We start from the raw sequence: 20,124 nt of genomic DNA, 5'->3' as shown, positions 1-20,124 counted from the left end.
CTCACCTAACCATCAGCTGGAGTCCTGCTGCCTTTCTTCCTCTGTGCCACCATACAGTCGTCCATGCAGCTGTAATTGTGCCTTGAATTAACCAACTACATGATGGGGAACATGTATTGAAGGCAACAACCCAGGAGTCGGTGAACACAGCCTGACTGCATCAAATCGTCTAACTATAACCATAAGGACACTGACTCTATCTGGACTATCTGACAACTCTCTCTCTGTCTCTCTTTCTCTTACTCTGTCCTTATCTTCCTTTTATTTTTTTTCCCACTCAACCGGTCAAGGCGGATGGCTGCCCAGAAGAGTTTCTTCCCGGAGTTTCTTCCTCAAAGAGGGAATTTTTCCCCACCACTGTCACTTATGCTTGCTCTGGAGGGTTCAGTTGGGTTCATCTGCCTGTCAAAGAGAGAGAGTGGGAATTGATTGATAGTGAGTAGTCCAATGCACCGCATTTGCCTCCCTCACCTCACTCAACCTGATCCTCATTATCCTGAGCCAACAGCCCGCAGGACATTGTCATATTCAAGTGAAAATTTTATTAGCTATTTTATTACTATTCAAAAGTCAAACAGTAAACAAGGTTTGCTTGTATATTCTCGTCACAAAAAGAAAGACAAAGATCAGTATCTAGACACACATTTAGTGCTTTGACTGACACATGTGAATTAAATTGTGAAAGAACATTGCTAACAAATCAATAAATGAGAAAATAAAAATAAAAATTAGTAAAAAATCAAACAAAAGGCATCTCACAGATTAATTAGAAGAAGAATAAGAAGAAGTACACTTTATTAATCCCTGTAGGGAAATTACATAGTCACTCAGGTATATTTTTACATGTTCTTTGTGTTCTTAATTGCCTCATTCTTTACCTTACTTGGCTTCAGTGAAATAATCATACCTAAAGCCCCCCAAAAACTGAAATTAAAACAAGAATTGTAAGGCACAATAGGAACTGGAATTACAATCATATAATACACACTATTGCTACACCATAAAAAATGTGATATCATGAGAGTCATCATGGGACAAGATGTGTATGCAAATGTTTGAAGTGTTTGAATATGTCTTCCAAGTACATCAGCTCACGAATCCAGTTAGCTCAGGGCAAAAAAATACTATTTTTATCTTGTACAAACAGTCATCAATCGTTCTGTCAGATTTTGCATATCACAAACTACTTTCACTACAATAAAATCAAATTTACAAAGACCTTATCTTATTTTCTTCTTCTTTTCCTTTGGGCTTTTTCCTTCAGCGAATCAGTTACCTCCATCTAACCCTGTCTTCTGCATCCTCTTCTCTCACACTAACTACCTTCATGTCCTCTTTCACTACATCCATAAACTTCCTCTCTGGTCTTCCTCTAGGCCTCCTGCCTGGCAGTTCAAAACTCAGCATCCTTCTACCAATATATTCGCTATCTCTCCTCTGGACATGTCCAAACCATCTCAGTCTGGCCTCTCTGACTTTGTCTCCAAAACCTCCAACATGTGCTGTCCCTCTGATGTACTCAAATTGCTGATCCTATCCTTCCTGGTCACTCCCAGAGAGAACCTCAGAATCCTCATCTCTGCTACCTCCAGCTCTGTCTCCTTTCTTTTCCTCAGTGACACTGTCTCTAGACTAAAAAACATCGCTGGTCTCACCACAGTTTTGTACAGCAAAGACCTCATGATCCCGTCTAAGTAAATAAGTAAATAAGTAGAACAAATTTCCTGAGACCCTACATTCAATTAAAAATCACACAAAGACAACATGTTGAAAATGTTGGAAATTGTAAATCCATTTCTGTTTTAAATTATATGTTCATTTTGAACTTATTTTGAACAAGCTACAAGAAGTTGGAATGTCTCAAAATCAATGAGGTTAACTGGCAGATTAGTAACATGACTGGGTATAAAAAGACCATTATGGAACATAAATATGGCAACGGGGACCCAGAACTCTCATTCAGCTAAATATTTTCCACAAAAATAAAAATTTCATACCCAGAGTTTCCCCCCACCTCACACCCTAAGACAGCTGGGATAGGCTCCAACTCCAACATTTTTACTCTACACTTCACTCTTGTGAATGAATTGCTTAATAATAATGCTTACATGAAGAACAAATTGACAAGATTGATTGTTCACAGATCTGTAATAAAATATTGTTAAGGGTTACACTAAGTTTCCACTGTGTATGTTGCCAGCTCAACAGACGTTTCCTCCTCTCCCATTTCCCCCCTCTGCATAGCAGGATCTTCAGCAGGGTGGAACCAGATAGATAAGCACTGGAAAAGCAGGACAAGTGTTGCACATTTCAAAAAGGCAATTCAAAAGCTTCATGAAATATACTTGCCAAAAACATTCAAACAATAAAATAAATCAAACTAGCATTTTGTGATAGGGTGGCATTTAATTGAAAATGGAATATAAGAAATACAAGACCAAATATCTTCAGTGCAGTGTCAGAACAGAAGGGAACAGAAGGGTTTATAGCTTTGATTTGGGTCAATGGAAAGTTGTAATAGACTTTCAGTTCTTTCAAAGTTTGTTCCGAACATATAAAACATGAATATTTTTGAGATATATGCAGTTCCTAAAGGTGCTCATGCATGCTCACCTGTGTTGACATCCCCCTTGTCAGAAACAGTTTTGCAGCTGCCCACAGTGGTACAATGAGAAGAGATGACAACATCATGGTCCATCCCAGTACGTACGCCCAGTCAGGGTAAATGTACCAGTCATTAAACTTAAGATGTTTGTATTCAACCAGGTACAGGATGAAGGAAATCTGTGAAAGATTATTTAGAGAAAACAACAGTTGAGGTAGTCACTTGCAATAAAATCCATTTGGTTATACAGTATTATGATCAAATTACCTTCATGTGACATGTGTGTCAGTTTCAACTGTAATTCGTGTTAAGGCCTAATTGGCTAATGTGCACGTGCTAACCTGCTGGACTATGTTGTGTTGATTAACTTTCAATGCTTTTTATGTACAGAACTGGTAGCATGGCTTCAATTTTTTATTGCGAAAAGGGCAAAGAATGCTGATACCGCTATAAAACCTCCAAAACTAAAGAAAAATTGACTGATCGACAACACCTGGACGAACAGCTGCAGGATCTTCATAATAACAAAGGGACTTTCTCCAGAGCAGATGAAAACAATCGTGATCAGGAGTGCTGAGGAGTTGGTGAAATACGACCAATAAAGATGGGCAAGACTTGTTATTACACCAAAAATAAGTACAACAGAATCACATCAATAGCAGGAGCTTCTACACTAATTTTGAACACTTCAAGGATTCCACAGAACAGTTGAAAAATCATTCAGCATCCTCAATGTCAGAAACATTGATTAATGAACAAAAAAACCCCATGGATTTCTGCTTGGAGGGTTAACATTAAGTTTGAGACTTTAAAGAGCTTGTTGATATCTTTTGACAATGTAATGGAATATGAAACCGTTAAAGTGTCCATCCATCCATCCATCCATCAATCATCTACTGCTTATCCGTGGCCGGGTCGCAGGGGCAACAGTCTCAGGAGGGATACCCATACTTCCCTCTCCCCAAACACCTCCTCCAGCTCCTCAAGGGGGAGCCCGAGGTGCTCCCAGACATAGTCTATCCAGCGTGTCCTAGGTCTTCTTTGAGGTCTGCTCCTGGTAGGACATGCTTGGAACACCTCTCCAGGGAGGCGTACGGGAGGCATCCAGAACAGATGCCTGAGCCACCTCAGCTTGCTCCGCTCAAGACGGAGGAGGAGCGGCTCTACTCCGAGCTCCTCCCTGGTAACTGAGCTCCTCACCTTATCTCTAAGGGTGCCCCCATCCACTCTATGGAGGAAACTCATTTCAGCCGCTTGTATCTTGTCCTTTCTGTCATGACCCAAAAATCATGACCATAGGTGAGAGTAGGAACGTAGACTTACCGGTGAATCGAGAGCTTCGTCTTTCAACTCAGCTCCTTATTCACCACGACAGACCTATACAGCAACTGCATCATTGTGGAAGTTGCACCGATCCGTCTGTCAATCTCACATTCCTTCCTTCCCTCACTCATGAAAAAACCCCCAAGATACTTAAACTTCTCCACTTGGGGCAAAAACTATCCACCAACCTGAAGAGGGCACACCTGATCCCCATCCCACTCGCGTCACACTCAGCTGCAAACCATCCCAGTGCACGCTGAAGGTCCAGGTTTGATGAGTCCAACAGGACAACATCATCTGCAAAAAGCAGAGATGAAATCCTTTGGTCCTCAAACTCCTTCCAGATCCTGGCTGTGCCTAGAAATTCTGTCCATAAAGATTATGCACAGAACTGGTGGTAGAAGGCAGCCCTGCCGGAGCCCTCAGCAAAGGGCCCCGGACCCATAATCCTGAAGTACTCCCCACAAGATACCACGAGAGACACGATCGACTGCCTTCTCCAGAACCACAAAACACATGTGGACTGGTTGGACAAACTCCCATAAACTATCGAGCACTCGATGGAGAGTGTAGAGGTGGTTCAGTGTTCCATGACCGGGATGAAAACTGCATTGTTCCTCCTGAATCCACGGTTTGACTATAGGTCCTCCTGTCAAGTACCCTGGAATAAACTCTCGAGTAGTCGCCTCCGCGACTACTCGAGCTGCAGTACGCCTTGCCTGCCTCTACCTGTCAGCTGCCTCTGGAGTCCTACAATTCAACAAGATTTGATAGGGGTCCTTCTTTAGCTTGATGGCATCCCTTACTTCCAGTGTCCACCACTGGGTTAGGGGGTTACCGCCGCGACAGGCACCAGAGACCTTGCGACCACAGCTCCAAGCAGCCGCTTCGACAATGGATGTGGAGAACATGGTCAACTCTGACTCAATGTCCCCAGCCTCCTGCGGGATCTGGGAGAAGCTCTCCCAGAGGTGGGAGTTGAAGACCTCACTTACAGAGGGTTTTGCCAGACTTTCCCAGCAGACTCTCAAAACACTTGGGACTGCCAAGTCTGTACGGCCCCCTGCTCTGCCAGCGGATCCAGCTCACCACCAGGTGGTGATCGGTTAACGGCTCTGCCCTTCTCTTCACCCAAGTGTCCAACACATGCGGTCAGAAGTTTGATGATACAACGACAAAGTCGATCATCAACCTCCAACCTCGGGTGTCTTAGTGCCATGTGCACTTATGGATATCCCTGTGTTTGAACGAGGTGTTCGTTTTGGACAAACTGTGACCAGCACAGAAGTCCAATAACAGAACACCACTCGTGTTCAGAGGCCGTTCATCCAAATTACCCCTTTCCAGGTCTCGCTGTCATTGCCCATGTGAGCATTGAAGTCCCGAAGGAGGACAATGGAGTCCCCAGTTGGAGCACTTTTTAGTACTCCTCCCAGGGACTCCAAGAAGGCTGGGTATTCACCTCCCCCCAACCCAAAGGCGCAGGGACGTGACCCTCTCGTTCACCAGGGTGAAATCCAACATACAACAGCTGAGCTGTGGGGCCACAAGCAAGCCCACACCAGCGTGCCGCCTCTCACCTTGGACAACACCAGAAAAGTGGAGAGTCCAGTCCCTCTCAAGGGTTTGGGTTCCAGAGCCCAAGCTGTGGGTGGAGGTGAGCCCGACTATATCTAGTCGGTACCTCTCAACCTCCCTCACAAGCTTTGGCTCCTTTCCCCCCAGCGAGGTGACATTCCATGTCCCTAGAGCTAAAGTCTTTGTCTGGGGATTGGGTCGTCGAGCCCCATGCTGACGACTGCCACACAATCCACACTGCACCCATCCCCTATGGTTTCCTTGGCGGATGGTGAGTCCACCGGAGGTTGGGCCCACTTTGTCCTTTCAAGCTGAGCCCAGGAGGGCCCCATGGGCAGAGGCTCGGCCACCAGGCGCTTGCATACGAGCCCCAAACCCAGGCCTGGCTCCTGGGTGGGGCCCCGGTGGAGCCATACCGGGCGACGTCATGGTCCTTGATTTTTTAGCCATCACAGGGGTTTTTGTACTGCTCTTCGCCTGGCCCGTCACTCAGGACCTGTTTGCCTAGGGCCACCCTAGCAGGAGCATAAAGCCCCTGAGAACATAGCTCCTGGGATCATTCGGGCACTCAAACTCCCCCACCACAATAAGGTGGTAGCTCTCGGAGGAGACTGTTAAAGTGTCTGTAAAAAAATGGTTAATTCTTGGATAAACACTGTCTGTCTGCTGAGGGAGGTTATTATGATCATTATATTCTTGTGAAGAACATTGGCAAGGTCAACTTCTTGTTTTGACCATCTATGATGTTAACAAACCTTGTTGTTCCTAGGTAGGAAGAATATAAACATGGTTATGCTTTAAGATATATTTGAGACAAACGCTAGTATCTGACAGTGGACAAGGGTATGAATGTCTGTCAAAATTCAATGTATGAACTGGTTGAAAACATTTAATGTCTGAGTTGGTTGACAACATATTGTAATGAGAGATATTTGTTGTTCTGGGGGACGGGAATTTCAAAAGCCGAATAGCTTCTACCCGACAGCCCTTTATTTTTCGGATGTTGCTTTTAATGTAAGTATCACAAAAGGTGTGCAAAAGGTGTCCTTTGCAGAGAAGTGGAAGAAAAAGTTGGTAATGAATGTTTGTGTTCGACTAAGATTCTAAAAGTAAAAACGTTTACGATACTCTTCTGTTAGTTTGGCTGAAATTCTCAGCGTAGGCACACAGATGGATGTTGAAATTAGCTGCATGCTTATTGGTTAATACTTGCACATTGACTTTGATAATGAGCTAGCTACCAGTAATTTTGACTACCAAAGGCTGTGTGGAAATAAAGTTAGCACAAAGACCCTGACAGAGCTGGACAGTGTTGAAAAGTGGTGGACTTATTCGGGATTGCAAACTCTTCTGTTCTTAGCATTGGGAACATTTTTTTCAGCCACATGTTTCTCCTCTACGTTTCTCTTGCTGTACCTGCTGCCTTGGAACCTGTGCGACTGAGATTATAATCTTGTGTGCGGATACCCCTTTTTTTTTCCTGCGTAGTGAAGCAGCTGTTTTGTTTGGGGCTACTGCCCACATAAACTGCATTCAGGCTTGCATTGATGTCTATGATGTTGAACCACTACTGTACTCCACCACTCTACTGTTCCAAGTAAATGTTTACACACACGTACGCACACACACGCACGCACATACTGTATGCACGCACTCACACACACACACACACACACACACACACACACACACACACACACACACACACACACACACACACACACACACACACACACACACACACACACACACTTCAACCCTCACTTTTTGTGAAAGAGCACACATTAGCCACCTCTTAACATGACCCAGGATACTCTAGAGAGGTGCTACACATGCAGAGTGAATAAAACCCAGGCGCTCTCCAGGGAGAATCACTAATGTCCTATGGGCAGTGATAGGAATAATGGGGCAACAACTTAGTTTTAGCATGGATTTAGTGACATTGTTTTAGCGAGGCTTTAAAGTCTTTATGCTCATTTATGCTCAATAATGAAAGCAGAAATTTTACCTTTATTGAGAAATTGTATTTTCTGACAGTTTACAGATAATTCATCAGTACCACTGTAAATCATTTGTATGAGGTCTAGATGTAAAATACAATAAATGATAGCAAGCACAAGTTATGTGGCTTTCCATAATACGGCTAGAATAACTAAGAAGATATATTCTAACATAATTGACTGTCCAATTCATAATGTAGTAAATTCTCACAGACCTCCATAGAGAACATCACTGCCTTCATTTATTCCATTTTTATTGTAATTAGTCTATGACCTCAGACTTGTGAAATGCCCCTATCTTGAGTGTTGTCAAAAGTCTGATTCTTCACTTTCATCTGTTGGACATGTAAATTCTAGCATTGCCAACTCAATTAAGCACTTTACCTCAGACAAATCCATCATTTGATCTGGATGTACATATTTTAACATGTGGAGTATGAATGAGCGTGCAATCTTGCTAGAGTAATAGTTTTTTTTGTTTATTTTACTTTTAAACTTTTCTCACTCACCAGGGACAGAGGAGGAATGATGTATTTCCAGCATAGTTTGAATAATATATTTGGCTTCTGTCCTGTCATGTCTTCAATGATGTTAAGAATGCGATCAGCACCTAATAGCAATTCATACGGAAACTCACAAGTCATACAAAGTTTAATACAGGTCTTAAAGATTGGAGCGCTTCAGTCAGCCATCATATTATTATAGCATTATTTATGTGAATCATATCTGTTGTGGGAATGCTAATAAAACAACAACTCAAGCTTAACTAAACTACCAAAAATAGATTGTTTTTTTTTCAGATTGTGTAATGAAAACAAAACGGATTTGCTTACCAAAACCCCAGGACAGCGCCAGGCACTCACATAAAGCCATGAAATAGTGACAGGCTCTGGTCGTGCCATAATAATCAAAAAGGTGGAATATGTAAATCCCTCCCTACAACAGGAAGATTTTGTGTGACATTGTGTTGTAATAATTAATGCAGTACAATTAAATAAATATTTCTTACCTCAGTGACCAGAGTCAGATGTATGATGAAGAAGATGACACACATGACTAAGACGAAGATTTCATGTCTTCCCCTTTTACGAATCAGTTGTGGAAACAAGTCCGTTATCGTGGTTATTAAACACTCAAATGTCACAAACTGAGAATAAAAAAGACACCATGAGACAACAACATTGAAAATGCATTGGTAATGAATCGATTGGTAATGAGAAAGAAAGTGTCGTACATGTGTGTCAACACTGAGGAAGAGGAGCATCAGGAAAAAACAGACCGTCCAGAACTGTGGAAACGGCATCAGAGCCGTTGCCTGAGGGTAAACTATGAAGGCCAAACCTGGACCTGTGTGAAGGAAGTTATACAGAAAAGAGAACAATTTTATTCATGAACAGTCGTTCATATAAAATCTTAAAGTATACCTGAATCAACCACTGTGTCGACGGTCACACCCTGTGACTGAGCCATGAATCCAAGTACAGAGAAGATAACAAACCCAGCAACAAAACTGGTGCCACTGTTCAGCAGACAGAGCCAGAAACAGTCCCTGGAGGTCACAGAAAGACAACAAACCCTTCTGAAAGAAAAAACTTTCCATTATCTTATGAACTGTACTTTAAAAGCAGTCTTCGAAAAAAACAAAACATCTGCAGCCTTGTGCAACACAGGCACACAAATTTCTTGCACAGGTTGAAATCATTCAAAAGTTGTTACCTATAACAGTTGTTGTTGTACTCATTATAGCTACCGAGGACCGGTAGTGTCCCAATAGTCAGACTGTAGGAGAACATTACTTGAGATCCTGCTTCTATCCAAACCTGTAATGTAAGAGATGATTTGTTTATATACTGTCTGCTTTGTATTTATAATTGCAGACAAAATAGAACAGTAAAACTGGACGCAATGAAAGGCAGAGTAACTATAATGTAACCATAACCCAACAAATGTCTTCAGACATAAAGAAGAACACAATTCTTGTGAAATGAAATGAATATGAAAATATTTAATGACCTCACAGTCCATCGCATTACATTTTGCAATATTTTAATTATGAGGCAGGTATCACTAACTCTTCCACATCTGTGTACTGTGTCCATAGAAAGGTAGAGATTTATCCATCCATCCATTATCTACCGCTTATTCGGGGCCGGGTCCCGGATAAGCGATCTCAGCAGGGATGCCCATACTGCCTTCTCCCCAGACACCTCCAGCTCCTCCAGGGGGGGCCCGAGGCGTTCCCTGGCCAGTCGAGAGGCATAGTCCCTCCAGTGTGTCCTAGATCTTCCTCAGGTCTCCTCCCAGTAGGACATGCCCAGAAAACCTCCCCAGGGAGGGGTCCAGGAGGCATCTGGAACAGATGCCTGAGCCACCTCAGCTGGCTCCGCTCGAGGCGGAGGAGCAGCGGCTCTACTCTGAGCTCCTCCCTGGTGATTGAGCTCCTCACCCTATCTCTAAGGGTGCGCCCAGCCACTCTACGGAGGAAACTCATTTCAGCCGCTTGTATCCGGGATCTTGTCCTTTCGGTCATGACCCAAAGCTCATGACCATAGGTGAGAGTAGGAACGTACCAGTAAATGGAGAGCTTTGTCTTGCGACTCAGCTCCTTCTTCACCATAATGGACCTATACAATGACTGCATCATTGCAGAAGCTGCACCGATCTGTCTGTCAATCTCACGTTCCATCCTTCCCTCACTCTTGAACAAGACCCCAAGGTACTTAAACTCTTCCACTTGGGGCAAGGACTCTCCACTGACCTGAAGAGGGCACGGCCCCCTTTTCCGGTCGAGAACCATGGCCTCGGACTTAGAGGTGCTGATACTCATCCCACTCACGTCACAATCCGCTGCAAACTGTCCCAGTGCACGCTGAAGGTTCAGGTTTGATGAGGCCAACAGGACAACATCATCTGCAAAAAGCAGAGATGAAATCCTTTGGACTCCCTCTGGGTCCCGGCTGTGCCTAAAAATTCTGTCCATTAAGATTATGAACAGAACTGGTGATAGATTGCAGCCCTGCCGGAGTCCAACATACACCTGGAACAGGTCTGACTTAATGCCGGCAATGCGAACCAAGCTCTGGCTTCGGTCATACAGGGACCGGACAGCCCTCAGCAAAGGGCCCCGGACCCCATACTCCCGAAGCACTCCCCACAAGATACCACGAGAGACACGATCGAATGCCTTCTCCAGATCCGCAAAACACATGTGGACTGGTTGGGCAAACTCCCATGAACCCTAGAGCACTTGATGGAGAGTATGGAGTTGGTCCAGTGTTCCACAACCAGGATGAAAACTACATTGTTCCTCCTGAATCCGCGGTTCGACTATTGGTCTAATGTTCTTCTCGAGTACCCTGGAATAGACTGTACCCGGGAGGCTGAGGAGTGTGAGCCCCCTATAGTTGGAACACACCCTCAGGTCCCCCTTTTTAAAAAGAGGGACCACCGCCCCGGTCTGCCAATCCAGAAGTACTGTCCCCAACTGCCATACGATGTTACAGAGACGTGTCATTCATGACAGTCCCTGCACATCCAGAGACTTGAGGTACTCAGGGTGAATCTCATCCACCCCTGGTGCTTTGCCACCAAGGAGTTTGGCAAACACCTCAGTGACTTCAGCTTGGGTGATGGACGAGCCCACCTCTGAGACCTCAGCCTCTGCTTCCTCTGTGTAAGACATGGCAGTGGGATTGAGGAGATCCTCGAGGTATTCTTTCCACTGCCCGACAATATCCTCAGTCGTGGTCAGCAGCTCTACACCTCTAATGTAAACAGTGTTGGTTGTGCACCGCTTTCCCCTCCTGAGTTACCGAATGGTTTGCCAGAATTTCTTCGAGGCTGACCGATAGTCTACCTCCATGGCCTCCTCGAACTCTTCCCAGACCCCAGTTTTTGCTTCCCGACTGCTCGAGCTGCAGTACACCTGGCCTGCTTGTACCCGGCAGCTGTCTCCGGAGTCCTACAATTCAACACAATTTGATAGGACTCCTTCTTCAGCTTGACGGCTTCCCTTACTTCCGGTGTCCACCACCGGGTTAGGGGATTACCACCGCGACAGGCACCAGAGACATTGCGACCACAGCTCCAAGCAGCCGCTTCGACAATGAATGCAGAGAACATGGTCCACTCTGACTCAATGTCCCCAGCCTCCTGCGGGATCTTGGAGAAGCTCTCCCGGGGATGGGAGTTGAAGACCTCAATTACAGAGGGTTCTGACAGACGTTCCCAGCAGACTCTCAAAACACTTGGGCCTGCCAAGTCTGTACGGGCCCCTGTTCTGCCAGCGGATCCAACTCACCACCAGGTGGTGATCGGTTGACAGCTCTGCCCCTCTCTTCATCCGAGTGTCCAACACACGCGGTCAGAGGTCTGATGATACGACAACAAAGTCGATCATCAACCTCCGACCTAAGGTGTCCTGGTGCCATGTGCACTTATGGACATCCCTGTGTTTGAACAAGGTGTATGTTATGGACAAACTGTGACCAGCACAGAAGTCAAATAACAGAACACCACTCGTATTCAGATCGGGGAGGCCGTTCGTCCCAATCACCTCTTTCCAGGACTAACTGTCATTGCCCACGTGAGCGTTGAAGTCCCCAAGGAGGACAATGGAGTCCCCAGTCAGAGCACTATTCAGTACTCTTCCCAGGGATTCCAAGAAGGCCGGGCATTCCGCACTACCATTTGGCCCGTAGACCGAAATGACAGTGAGACACCTGTCCCCAACCCAAAGGCACAGGGCAGGCCCCTGTGATTCACCGGGGTGAACTCCAAGATATGTCTGTGCTGTGGGGCCACAAGCAAGCCCAACCGACCGCCTCTCATCTCTCACCTTGGACAACATCAGAAAAGTGGAGAGTCCAGCCCCTCTCAAGGGTTTGGGTTCCAGAGTCCAAGCTGTGGGTGGGGGTGAGCCCAACTATATCTAGTCGGTACCTCTCAACTTCCCTCACAACCTCTGGCTCTTCTCCCCCGTGTGAGGTGACATTCCATGCCCCTAGAGCTAGACTCTTTGTCTGGGGATTGGGTCGTTGAGCCCCATGCTGATGACTGCCACCCAATCCACACTGCACCCGTCCCCTACAGTTTCCTTGGTGGGTGGTGAGTCCACCGGAGGTTGGGCCCACGTTGTCCTTTCGGGCTCGCATACGAGCCTCAACCCCGGGCCTGGCTCCAGGGTGGGGCCCATGGTTGCACCATACCGGGCGACGTCACGGTCCTTGATTTTTCTGTCATCATAGGGGTTTTTGTACTGCTCTTCGTCTGGCCCGTCACCCAGGACCTGTTTACCAAGGGACACTTTAGCAGAAGCATAAAGCCCCTGGCTACATAGCTCCTGGAATCATTTGGGCACTCAAAGTCCCCCACCACAATAAGGTGGCAGCTCTCGGAGGAGAGGAAGATATTTAAATATGTGGAAATAGATGGGCTTTTAAAATGGATGTGTTCTTAGTTTACACACAGAAAATATGAATAATGGTTTAGAAAATTACATCACTTTATCTTGGTGTGATGAGCAGATGATGACTAAATTTTCATTTTAGGAGAATCATTCCTCTTGAGGTATCATCACGATAAAAATTTAAATTTTATTTTTGGAAAGACGTAAAAGTCCACCTCAAGGTTAGCCAGGTGGTTCAGGTCTGGATACAGGTAGAAGTAGATCCCATCCTGAGCACCAGGTAGAGTCATTCCTCTGATGAGTAGGATGAAGAGCATCACATAGGGGAACGTGGCTGTGACATATGCTACCTAAAATAAAAAGGAAATCAAGTATTTATGAAAGACTGCTGATGAGCAACATGGGATTTGTGTTTCCACTGGACCTTTCCAGATGATCTGACACTTTTCCAGATACTGAAGTAACAGAACACCCAGCAGGCCAGAAGACACAAGGCCAGCTCCCATCTCACACTGCCCAGTTCCTCAATGCCTCCAGACATTCCCAACACCCGCTGTCTAAGAGGACAAATATAATTGGAACAAATGGTACTATGATTTGTAGCCTTGATAGGGGAGGTCAACTATATCTGAAAGACGTATACTTAATAAATACAGTTCTCTTTGGATATGTTTGTATAAAGTGTATAAGTAAGAAATTATTTGGATCATATGTCGAAGCACAATAAAAAAATATATATAATAACTTACTCCCAGAACTCGACAGCAGCAGAGGTGGTGTTCTCCAGTATGTCCTGATTTGTTGAGTTAGAATCCAAAGTCTGAAGACTTAAACAGTTACCTGGTTTGGTGAACAACACATTTTATTAAAACATGAGGAATTAATTCATTCATTAATTTTGTTATCTGCTTTTTCCACTTTTGCAGGTCATGGGAGTTGCTGGAGCCTATCCCAGCAGACTAACAGGTGAGAGGTGGAGGACTCTCCAGGCACGACGCCAGTGCACCATGGAGGAACACAAAAGAGAAAAACTACTCACACACATTCACATCTACGAGGAATTTGAAATGATCAATTAACCTGGAGTACATGTTTACGGATGCGGGAGGAAGTTGGAGAACCTGGAGAGAACCCACAAAGACATGGGTAAACATACAAACTCCACACGGAAAAAGATTGAAATCCGGAACCTTCTAGCTGTAAGGTGACAGCGCTACCCACTGCGCCACTAAGCAAACTTAAATCTATAATTATAAAACACTAATTATTTAAAATAGATGTCCTCTTTACCTGTGTTCCAGGAGTTCTCACAGATAGCCCAGGGGAGCTGGGAGCTGAAGGAGAATATCAGGTAGAAGAGAGCCCAGGCTTGAATTATAATGAAGCTTAAGTCAAAAATTTTCATCACAACATGTCCATAGCCAATTCCTGAAAAATAAATAAAATTACATTTACAAATATTTGAAGTGTTTGAAAATGTCTTCCAACCACATTATCTTACTAATCCAGTTAGTTTTGGGCAAAAAAAAATATTAATCAGTGATCACTCAGATCTGGGATATCACAATCTAGTTTCAATAAAATAAAACTCAAATTCCAAAGACATTATAATGCTGTCTAATTAAATAAATAAATTGAAGTTTTGTCTCAAGACTGTTATTTTAATTTGAAATTTCATAAATACATATTGAAATTTTTGGAAATCAGAACTGCTTTTTTAATTTAAATTACAAGTTCATTTTGAACTTTATGTTAATAAGCTACAAACAAGTTGGAACATCTCAAAATTGATGAAGTTCACTGGCAGATTAGTAACAAGACTGGGTATAAAAAGACTGTTATGGAACATAAAATATGGAAAGAGAGGCCCAGAATTCTCGAACACATAAACATTTTTTCCCCAAAATAAGGAATATTGAAATTTCAAAATACATACAGGTCCAAATTTTGATCTGTTCATTCAACTTTCTTGTTCTCCAACCAGGACAAAAACATTTCACAGACAAACAGGTAATTGTAAATGAATGATTCACCTTTTGCCAGTGGACATAACTTTGTCCAGCAGGTGACAAATCCTTCCTGTGTGTACTGACCAATGAAGGTCTCCAGTAGGAACAGAGGTACCCCATACAAGACAGCAAACAGAACATATGGTACCAGAAAGGAACCTATACACATGTTTGACCGTTAATAATCAAGGAATTCACTGATTTTCTTTATTATAACAAAATTATCATCATTAACATAATTTCACTGCACTATGGACTAAAAATGTTCATAGTCCACTCACCTCCACCGTTCTTGTAGCACAGGTAAGGAAATCTCCACACGTTGCCAAGGCCGACAACATTTCCAGCAACAACCAGTAGATATTCTGTTTTACTGGCCCATTGTCCTCTGTCCTCAGCCCTCCTCTGCCTTTCCTCCCTTTTTCTTTGTCTGTTCATTTCACCTTCCAGGTTCCAACAGGTGTCACATCTTTTATAGGAGGGTGGAACCAATTCTGTGAAGTTGTTTACACATAATTTGTTTAAAAAATGGAGGCATGAATGTGGAGAGGGTGCCACTTTTGCCTCACAGTGAGAAGGTTCTGGGTTCAAGGCCTCTCTGTGTGGATTTTATATGTTCTCCCCATATTTGTGTGGGTTCTTCCCGGGTTCTTCGGCTTTGTCCTACCTCCAACAACATGCAATTCATGTATATTGATCAATCCAAATTGATTGTAGGTCTGAGCGTGAGTGCAAATGGTTAGTTGTCTTCGTGTGGCTCCACAGTGCACTGGTGTCCTGCTCGGAGTGCCCACCACCTCTGGCCCATAAGTCAGCTGGGATAAGTTCAGTAACCCCATAAACAATAAACAGAACAACTGCTAGAAAGTGAATGAATGAATGAATGAATGAATGAATGAACATACTGTAGATAATAGTGAAAACATCTCAATCAATTGTATAAAAGTCCACAGAGGACTAGTTATATTACAAATGTAAAAATAAATATATTTATCAGGGAAGCCGTCCGACTGAAGAAGTAGACCTTCAGGGACATGTTGCCCCTGGGGACTCCTGAATCAGTTGCAGGGTACCGACGGGCCAAAAGGACTGCAGCTGGCAAAACAGAGGGTGTAGGAGGAGTTCGGTGAGGCTATGGAGAAGGACTATTGGACTGCACCAAAGTTGTTCTTGAGGACTGTCCTACACCTCAGGAAGGGGAAACGGGGGACCATCCAAGCTGTATATGGCAAGGTGTGGGCATTGTTGACCTCGACTGAAGGAGGTTGTCGGTCATTGCAAGGACCACTTTGAGGAACTCCTGAATCCAACTACCCCAAACAACCCATCCTCTGTTGCAGAGGCAGAGCTGGAGGATGATGGGGGATTCGCGTCAATCTCTCAGGGCAAAGTCACCGAGGTAGTTAAACAACTTCACGGTGGCAAATCCCCGGGTGTTGATGAGATTGGCCCGGAAATGCTGAAGGCTCTGGGTGTTGAGGGGCTGTCATGGATGACACGCCTCTTTAACATTGTGTGGAAGTATGGGACAGTGCCAGAAGAGTGGCAGATTTGGGTGGTGGTTCCTCTTTTTAAAAAGGGGGACCAGAGGGTGTGTGCAAACTGCAGGGGCATCACACTCCTCAGCCTCCCTGGGAAAGTTTACTCCAAGGTGCTGGAAAGGAGGGTCCGGCCGACTTTCGAACCTCAGATTTAGGAGGAACAATGTGGGTTCCGTCCTGGTCGTGGAACAACGGACCAGCTCTTTACTCTCGCAGGGATCCTAGAGGGGCCTTGGGAGTATGCCTATCCAGTCTAAATGTGTTTTGTAGACTTGGAGAAGGAGTACGATCGGGTCCCCAGGGATATACTATGGGAGGTACTGTGAGAGTATGGAGTGAGGGGGCCTCTCCTCAGGGCCATCCAATCCCTGTACGCCCAAAGTGAGAGCTGCGTTCAGGTTCTTGGCAGTAAGTCGGACTTGTTCCGAGTAGCTGTTGGCTTTCACCAGGGCTGCGCTTTATCACCAATTCTGTTTGTGATTTTCATGGACAGGATATCGAGGCGTAGTCGCGATGAGGAGGCTTTACAGTTTGGTGGCCTGAGGATTGCATCACTGCTTTTTGCAGATGATGTGGTCCTGTTTGCGTCATCGGTCTGTGACCTGCAGCACTCACTGGTCCGGTTTGCAGCCAAGTGGGAAGCGGCGGGGATGAGGATCAGCACCTCCAAATCTGAGGCCATGGTCCTCAGCAGGAAACCGGTGGACTGTCTTCTCTGAGTGGGGAATGACCTCTTTCCACAAGTGAAGGAGTTTAAGTATCTTGGGGTCCTGTTCACGAGTGAGGGAACAATGGAGCGTGAGATTGGACGGAGAATTGGGGCAGCAGGAGTGCTTTACCGCACTGTTGTCACAAAGAGGGAGCTAAGCCGAGAGGCAAAGCTCTCCATCTACCGTTCAATCTTCGTTCCTACCCTCACCTATGGTCATGAGCAATGGGTCATGACCGAAAGAATGAGATTGCGGATACAAGCAGCGAAAATTGGTTTTCTCAGGAGGATAGCTGGTGTCTCCCTTAGAGATAAGCTGAGAAACACTGCTGTTCACGAGGGGCTCAGAGTAGAGCCGCCACTCTTTCCCGTGGAAAGGAGTCAGTTGAGGTGGTTTGGGTATCTGGTGTGGATGCCTCCGGGACACCTCCCTAGGGAGGTGTTTCTGGCACGCCCAGCTGGGAGGAGACCTCGGGGCAGACCCAGGACCAGGTGGAGGGATTATATCTCAACACTGGCCTGGGAACGCCATGGGATCCCCCAGTCAGAGCTGGTGGATGTGGCCAGGGAAAGGGAAATTTGGGGCTCCCTGTTGAAGCTGCTGCCCCTGCGACCGGACACGGGGACACGCATGCATTTAACCACCGCCTCCACTCGTCATTTTTTTTGACCTGTTTGTTCTAAACTCTGTTCAAATTAATAATTTCTATACTTTATAAATATTTTAACTGAGACATAGCTCCTACACACACACACGCACGCACGCACACACACACACACACACACACACACACTCACTCACCTCAATCAACATTGTTTAATTTTATGTGAAAAAAAAATGGCAAGAACATTAGGCACTAAAAATAAATAACTTTAAAAAAAGTTTGATTATAAAAAAAATAAAACTGAGAAAGAAGAAAAAAATTGAGTTTTGTTAAGTATGACAGTTCTTGTTCATGCATACTACGTAGTTGATAATTTACTATTGCATGCACTTCATTAATGCATATGTGTTTACTCAGGCCCCGTCCACACGTAAACGCAGCAGTGCGTTTCTGAAGACTGCTATAAGCATGCCAAACCATGTGGTGGCAGTATTGAGTCAAATTTTATCCAATAGAAATCCTCCGTGTTTGTTGTCACAACACACGGGCCCATAAATATGACGTCACAGCGGTTTTCATCGCAGGCAAGACGTCAGTGTTTTTAAAAAGTCGCGGATACGCCGTCCACACGACAACACAGACCCAGCGTTTTTTTAAAAATCCACCTCGGCCAGCGTTTTTAAAAAGTTGCGTTTTCGTTCCGGATATCTGCGTTGTCGTGTGGACGGAAGGCGTAAACGCAACAAAAAAGTTGTGTTTTTAAAATATCCGTTATCGTGTGGACGGGGCCTCAGTCTATATATAGTTCCTTTACTATTGTGATCAAAAGCGTTGAATCTAAATTCTGAGGCTCTTCGGAAAATAGTCATTAATAGACTTAAGAATATTCATGTTCTGACTCAGTTCCATAAAAAACTTGTTCCGTAAATAGTTCTCTTACTTTTGTGATCAAAAACATTGATTTGAATCTCAATTTTGAGGCTGTTCTGTAAATAGTTTTAAAATAAACAATAAATATAACAACTTGTGATCAATCCATATAAATTTTAGGCTTAAAATAATGTAGTGATTTGAGCCCCACCCATTTCCGGTCAAACCACACCCACTTCCAGTTTAAGCCCCGCCCATTTCGAGTACAGATACCGATACAGATAATCTAATGGGTTGAACTGATACAGATACAGATAGTGGTGTACTTGCTCATCCCTAGTTAGAACCATTTGTCAAAAGAGGGGGATGTGGTCACCTGTACACGAACATTGGTTCACCAAGGGTTTCAACATGTTTGCTTCTAATTTTTGCAAAAATTGTTTGATTTGTGCACAAAACAATGCTGGACGGATGCATCCATTGACTCGGTAAGCGAGTCACAGCTGTCTTCTGGCTCAAGCTTTGTCACTATCAAATTCATCGCATCTATAATATCACAGCAAACTTCAAGAGGTAGTGCGAATAAAGTTATTCCCAATGCATTGGAGTTGAAAAAAGTTGATTTTAAGCACTCACTGCTTGGGACATCTGTGTTGACACAAACATCTTCCCAGCTGCCCACAGTGGCACCATGAGAACAGATGACAGTATGATGGTCAATCCTCGTGCGAATGCCCAGGCAGGGTAAATCTTCTTCTTCTTGTCCTTTCGGCTTTTCCCTTCAGGGGTCTCCACAGCAAATCAGTTGCCTCCATCTAACCCTGTCTTCTGCATCCTCTTCTCTCACACCAAATACCTTCATGTCCTCTTTCACTACATCCTCTTTGGTCTTCCTCTAGGCCTTCTGCCTGGCAGTTCAAAACTCAGCATCCTTCTACCAATATATTCACTATCTCTCCTCTGGACATGTCCACACCATCTCAGTCTGGCCTCTCTGACTTTATCTCCAAAACCTTTCTTCCTCTCCTACTTCGACCAACAGTAATCCAATTTCCACCGGCACCCTGTAGGTTAACAGCACCGATGGCGGTCGTTGTCACATTTTATTTAATCCTCACTAACCTTCTCAAACTATATGTCTGCCTTCGCTCATGTTACATTGTCACAACCTTGCCCGAAATCTCCAAATTCAATATACTGTAGTTAAATATCTGTTTTTTCACTGTTGTCTTGTGGATGTATGTGTTCAAACATAAGGATGCATGGAGGTAAAAAGATATTGAATGATACACTGGTTGAAAATGGCAAGTATTTTTGTACAGACAGGAAGTATAAATAAGCCTTTACTCATGATCAGAACAAAGGAATTAACTCAGTGAAGACCTTTCTGACTCACCAGTGACAACAGAAGAATGAGTGGTTCTCCAGAGACAGTTCTCCACCTCCATTGTCGAAGCGGCTGCTCAGAGCTATAGTC

At 44.5% G+C, this 20,124-nt stretch overlaps 1 protein-coding gene across 1 annotated transcript; it reads right to left on the bottom strand.

The window, feature by feature from the left end:
* Positions 1-384: 384 nt before the first annotated feature.
* On the bottom strand, positions 385-15,360 carry LOC137608814 (sodium- and chloride-dependent GABA transporter 3-like). The gene is made up of 14 exons (XM_068335393.1): positions 15,204-15,360; positions 14,947-15,081; positions 14,204-14,341; positions 13,663-13,753; positions 13,338-13,470; positions 13,129-13,263; positions 9,223-9,326; positions 8,931-9,055; positions 8,741-8,853; positions 8,516-8,653; positions 8,340-8,442; positions 8,016-8,116; positions 2,614-2,784; positions 385-402 (listed from the first exon to the last, which is right to left on the bottom strand). The coding sequence occupies exons 1-14, from the start codon at positions 15,358-15,360 to the stop codon at positions 385-387; spliced, it is 1,662 nt and encodes a 553-aa protein (XP_068191494.1).
* Between the last annotated feature and the right edge of the window lie 4,764 nt (positions 15,361-20,124).

The sequence above is a fragment of the Antennarius striatus genome, chromosome 15 (genome assembly GCF_040054535.1).
Source record: "Antennarius striatus isolate MH-2024 chromosome 15, ASM4005453v1, whole genome shotgun sequence".
Lineage (NCBI taxonomy): Eukaryota > Metazoa > Chordata > Actinopteri > Lophiiformes > Antennariidae > Antennarius > Antennarius striatus.
The sequence above is the reverse complement of the archived record's forward strand: the minus strand, read 5'-3'. Positions and strand labels throughout refer to the sequence as shown.

Bases quoted from the DNA above. Each gene is read 5' to 3' on its own strand.
- LOC137608814 (XM_068335393.1), bottom strand. From the start codon at position 15,360: ATGAACAGACAAAGAAAAAGGGAGGAAAGGCAGAGGAGGGCTGAGGAC. The intron at 15,082-15,203 runs GTGAGTGGACTA...ACATGTGTATAG, and splicing joins GTGCTACAAGAACGGTGGAG to GTTCCTTTCTGGTACCATAT. The intron at 2,785-8,015 runs GTGAGTGAGAAA...AATCTTTCACAG, and splicing joins TCATTCCTCCTCTGTCCCTG to ATTTCCTTCATCCTGTACCT.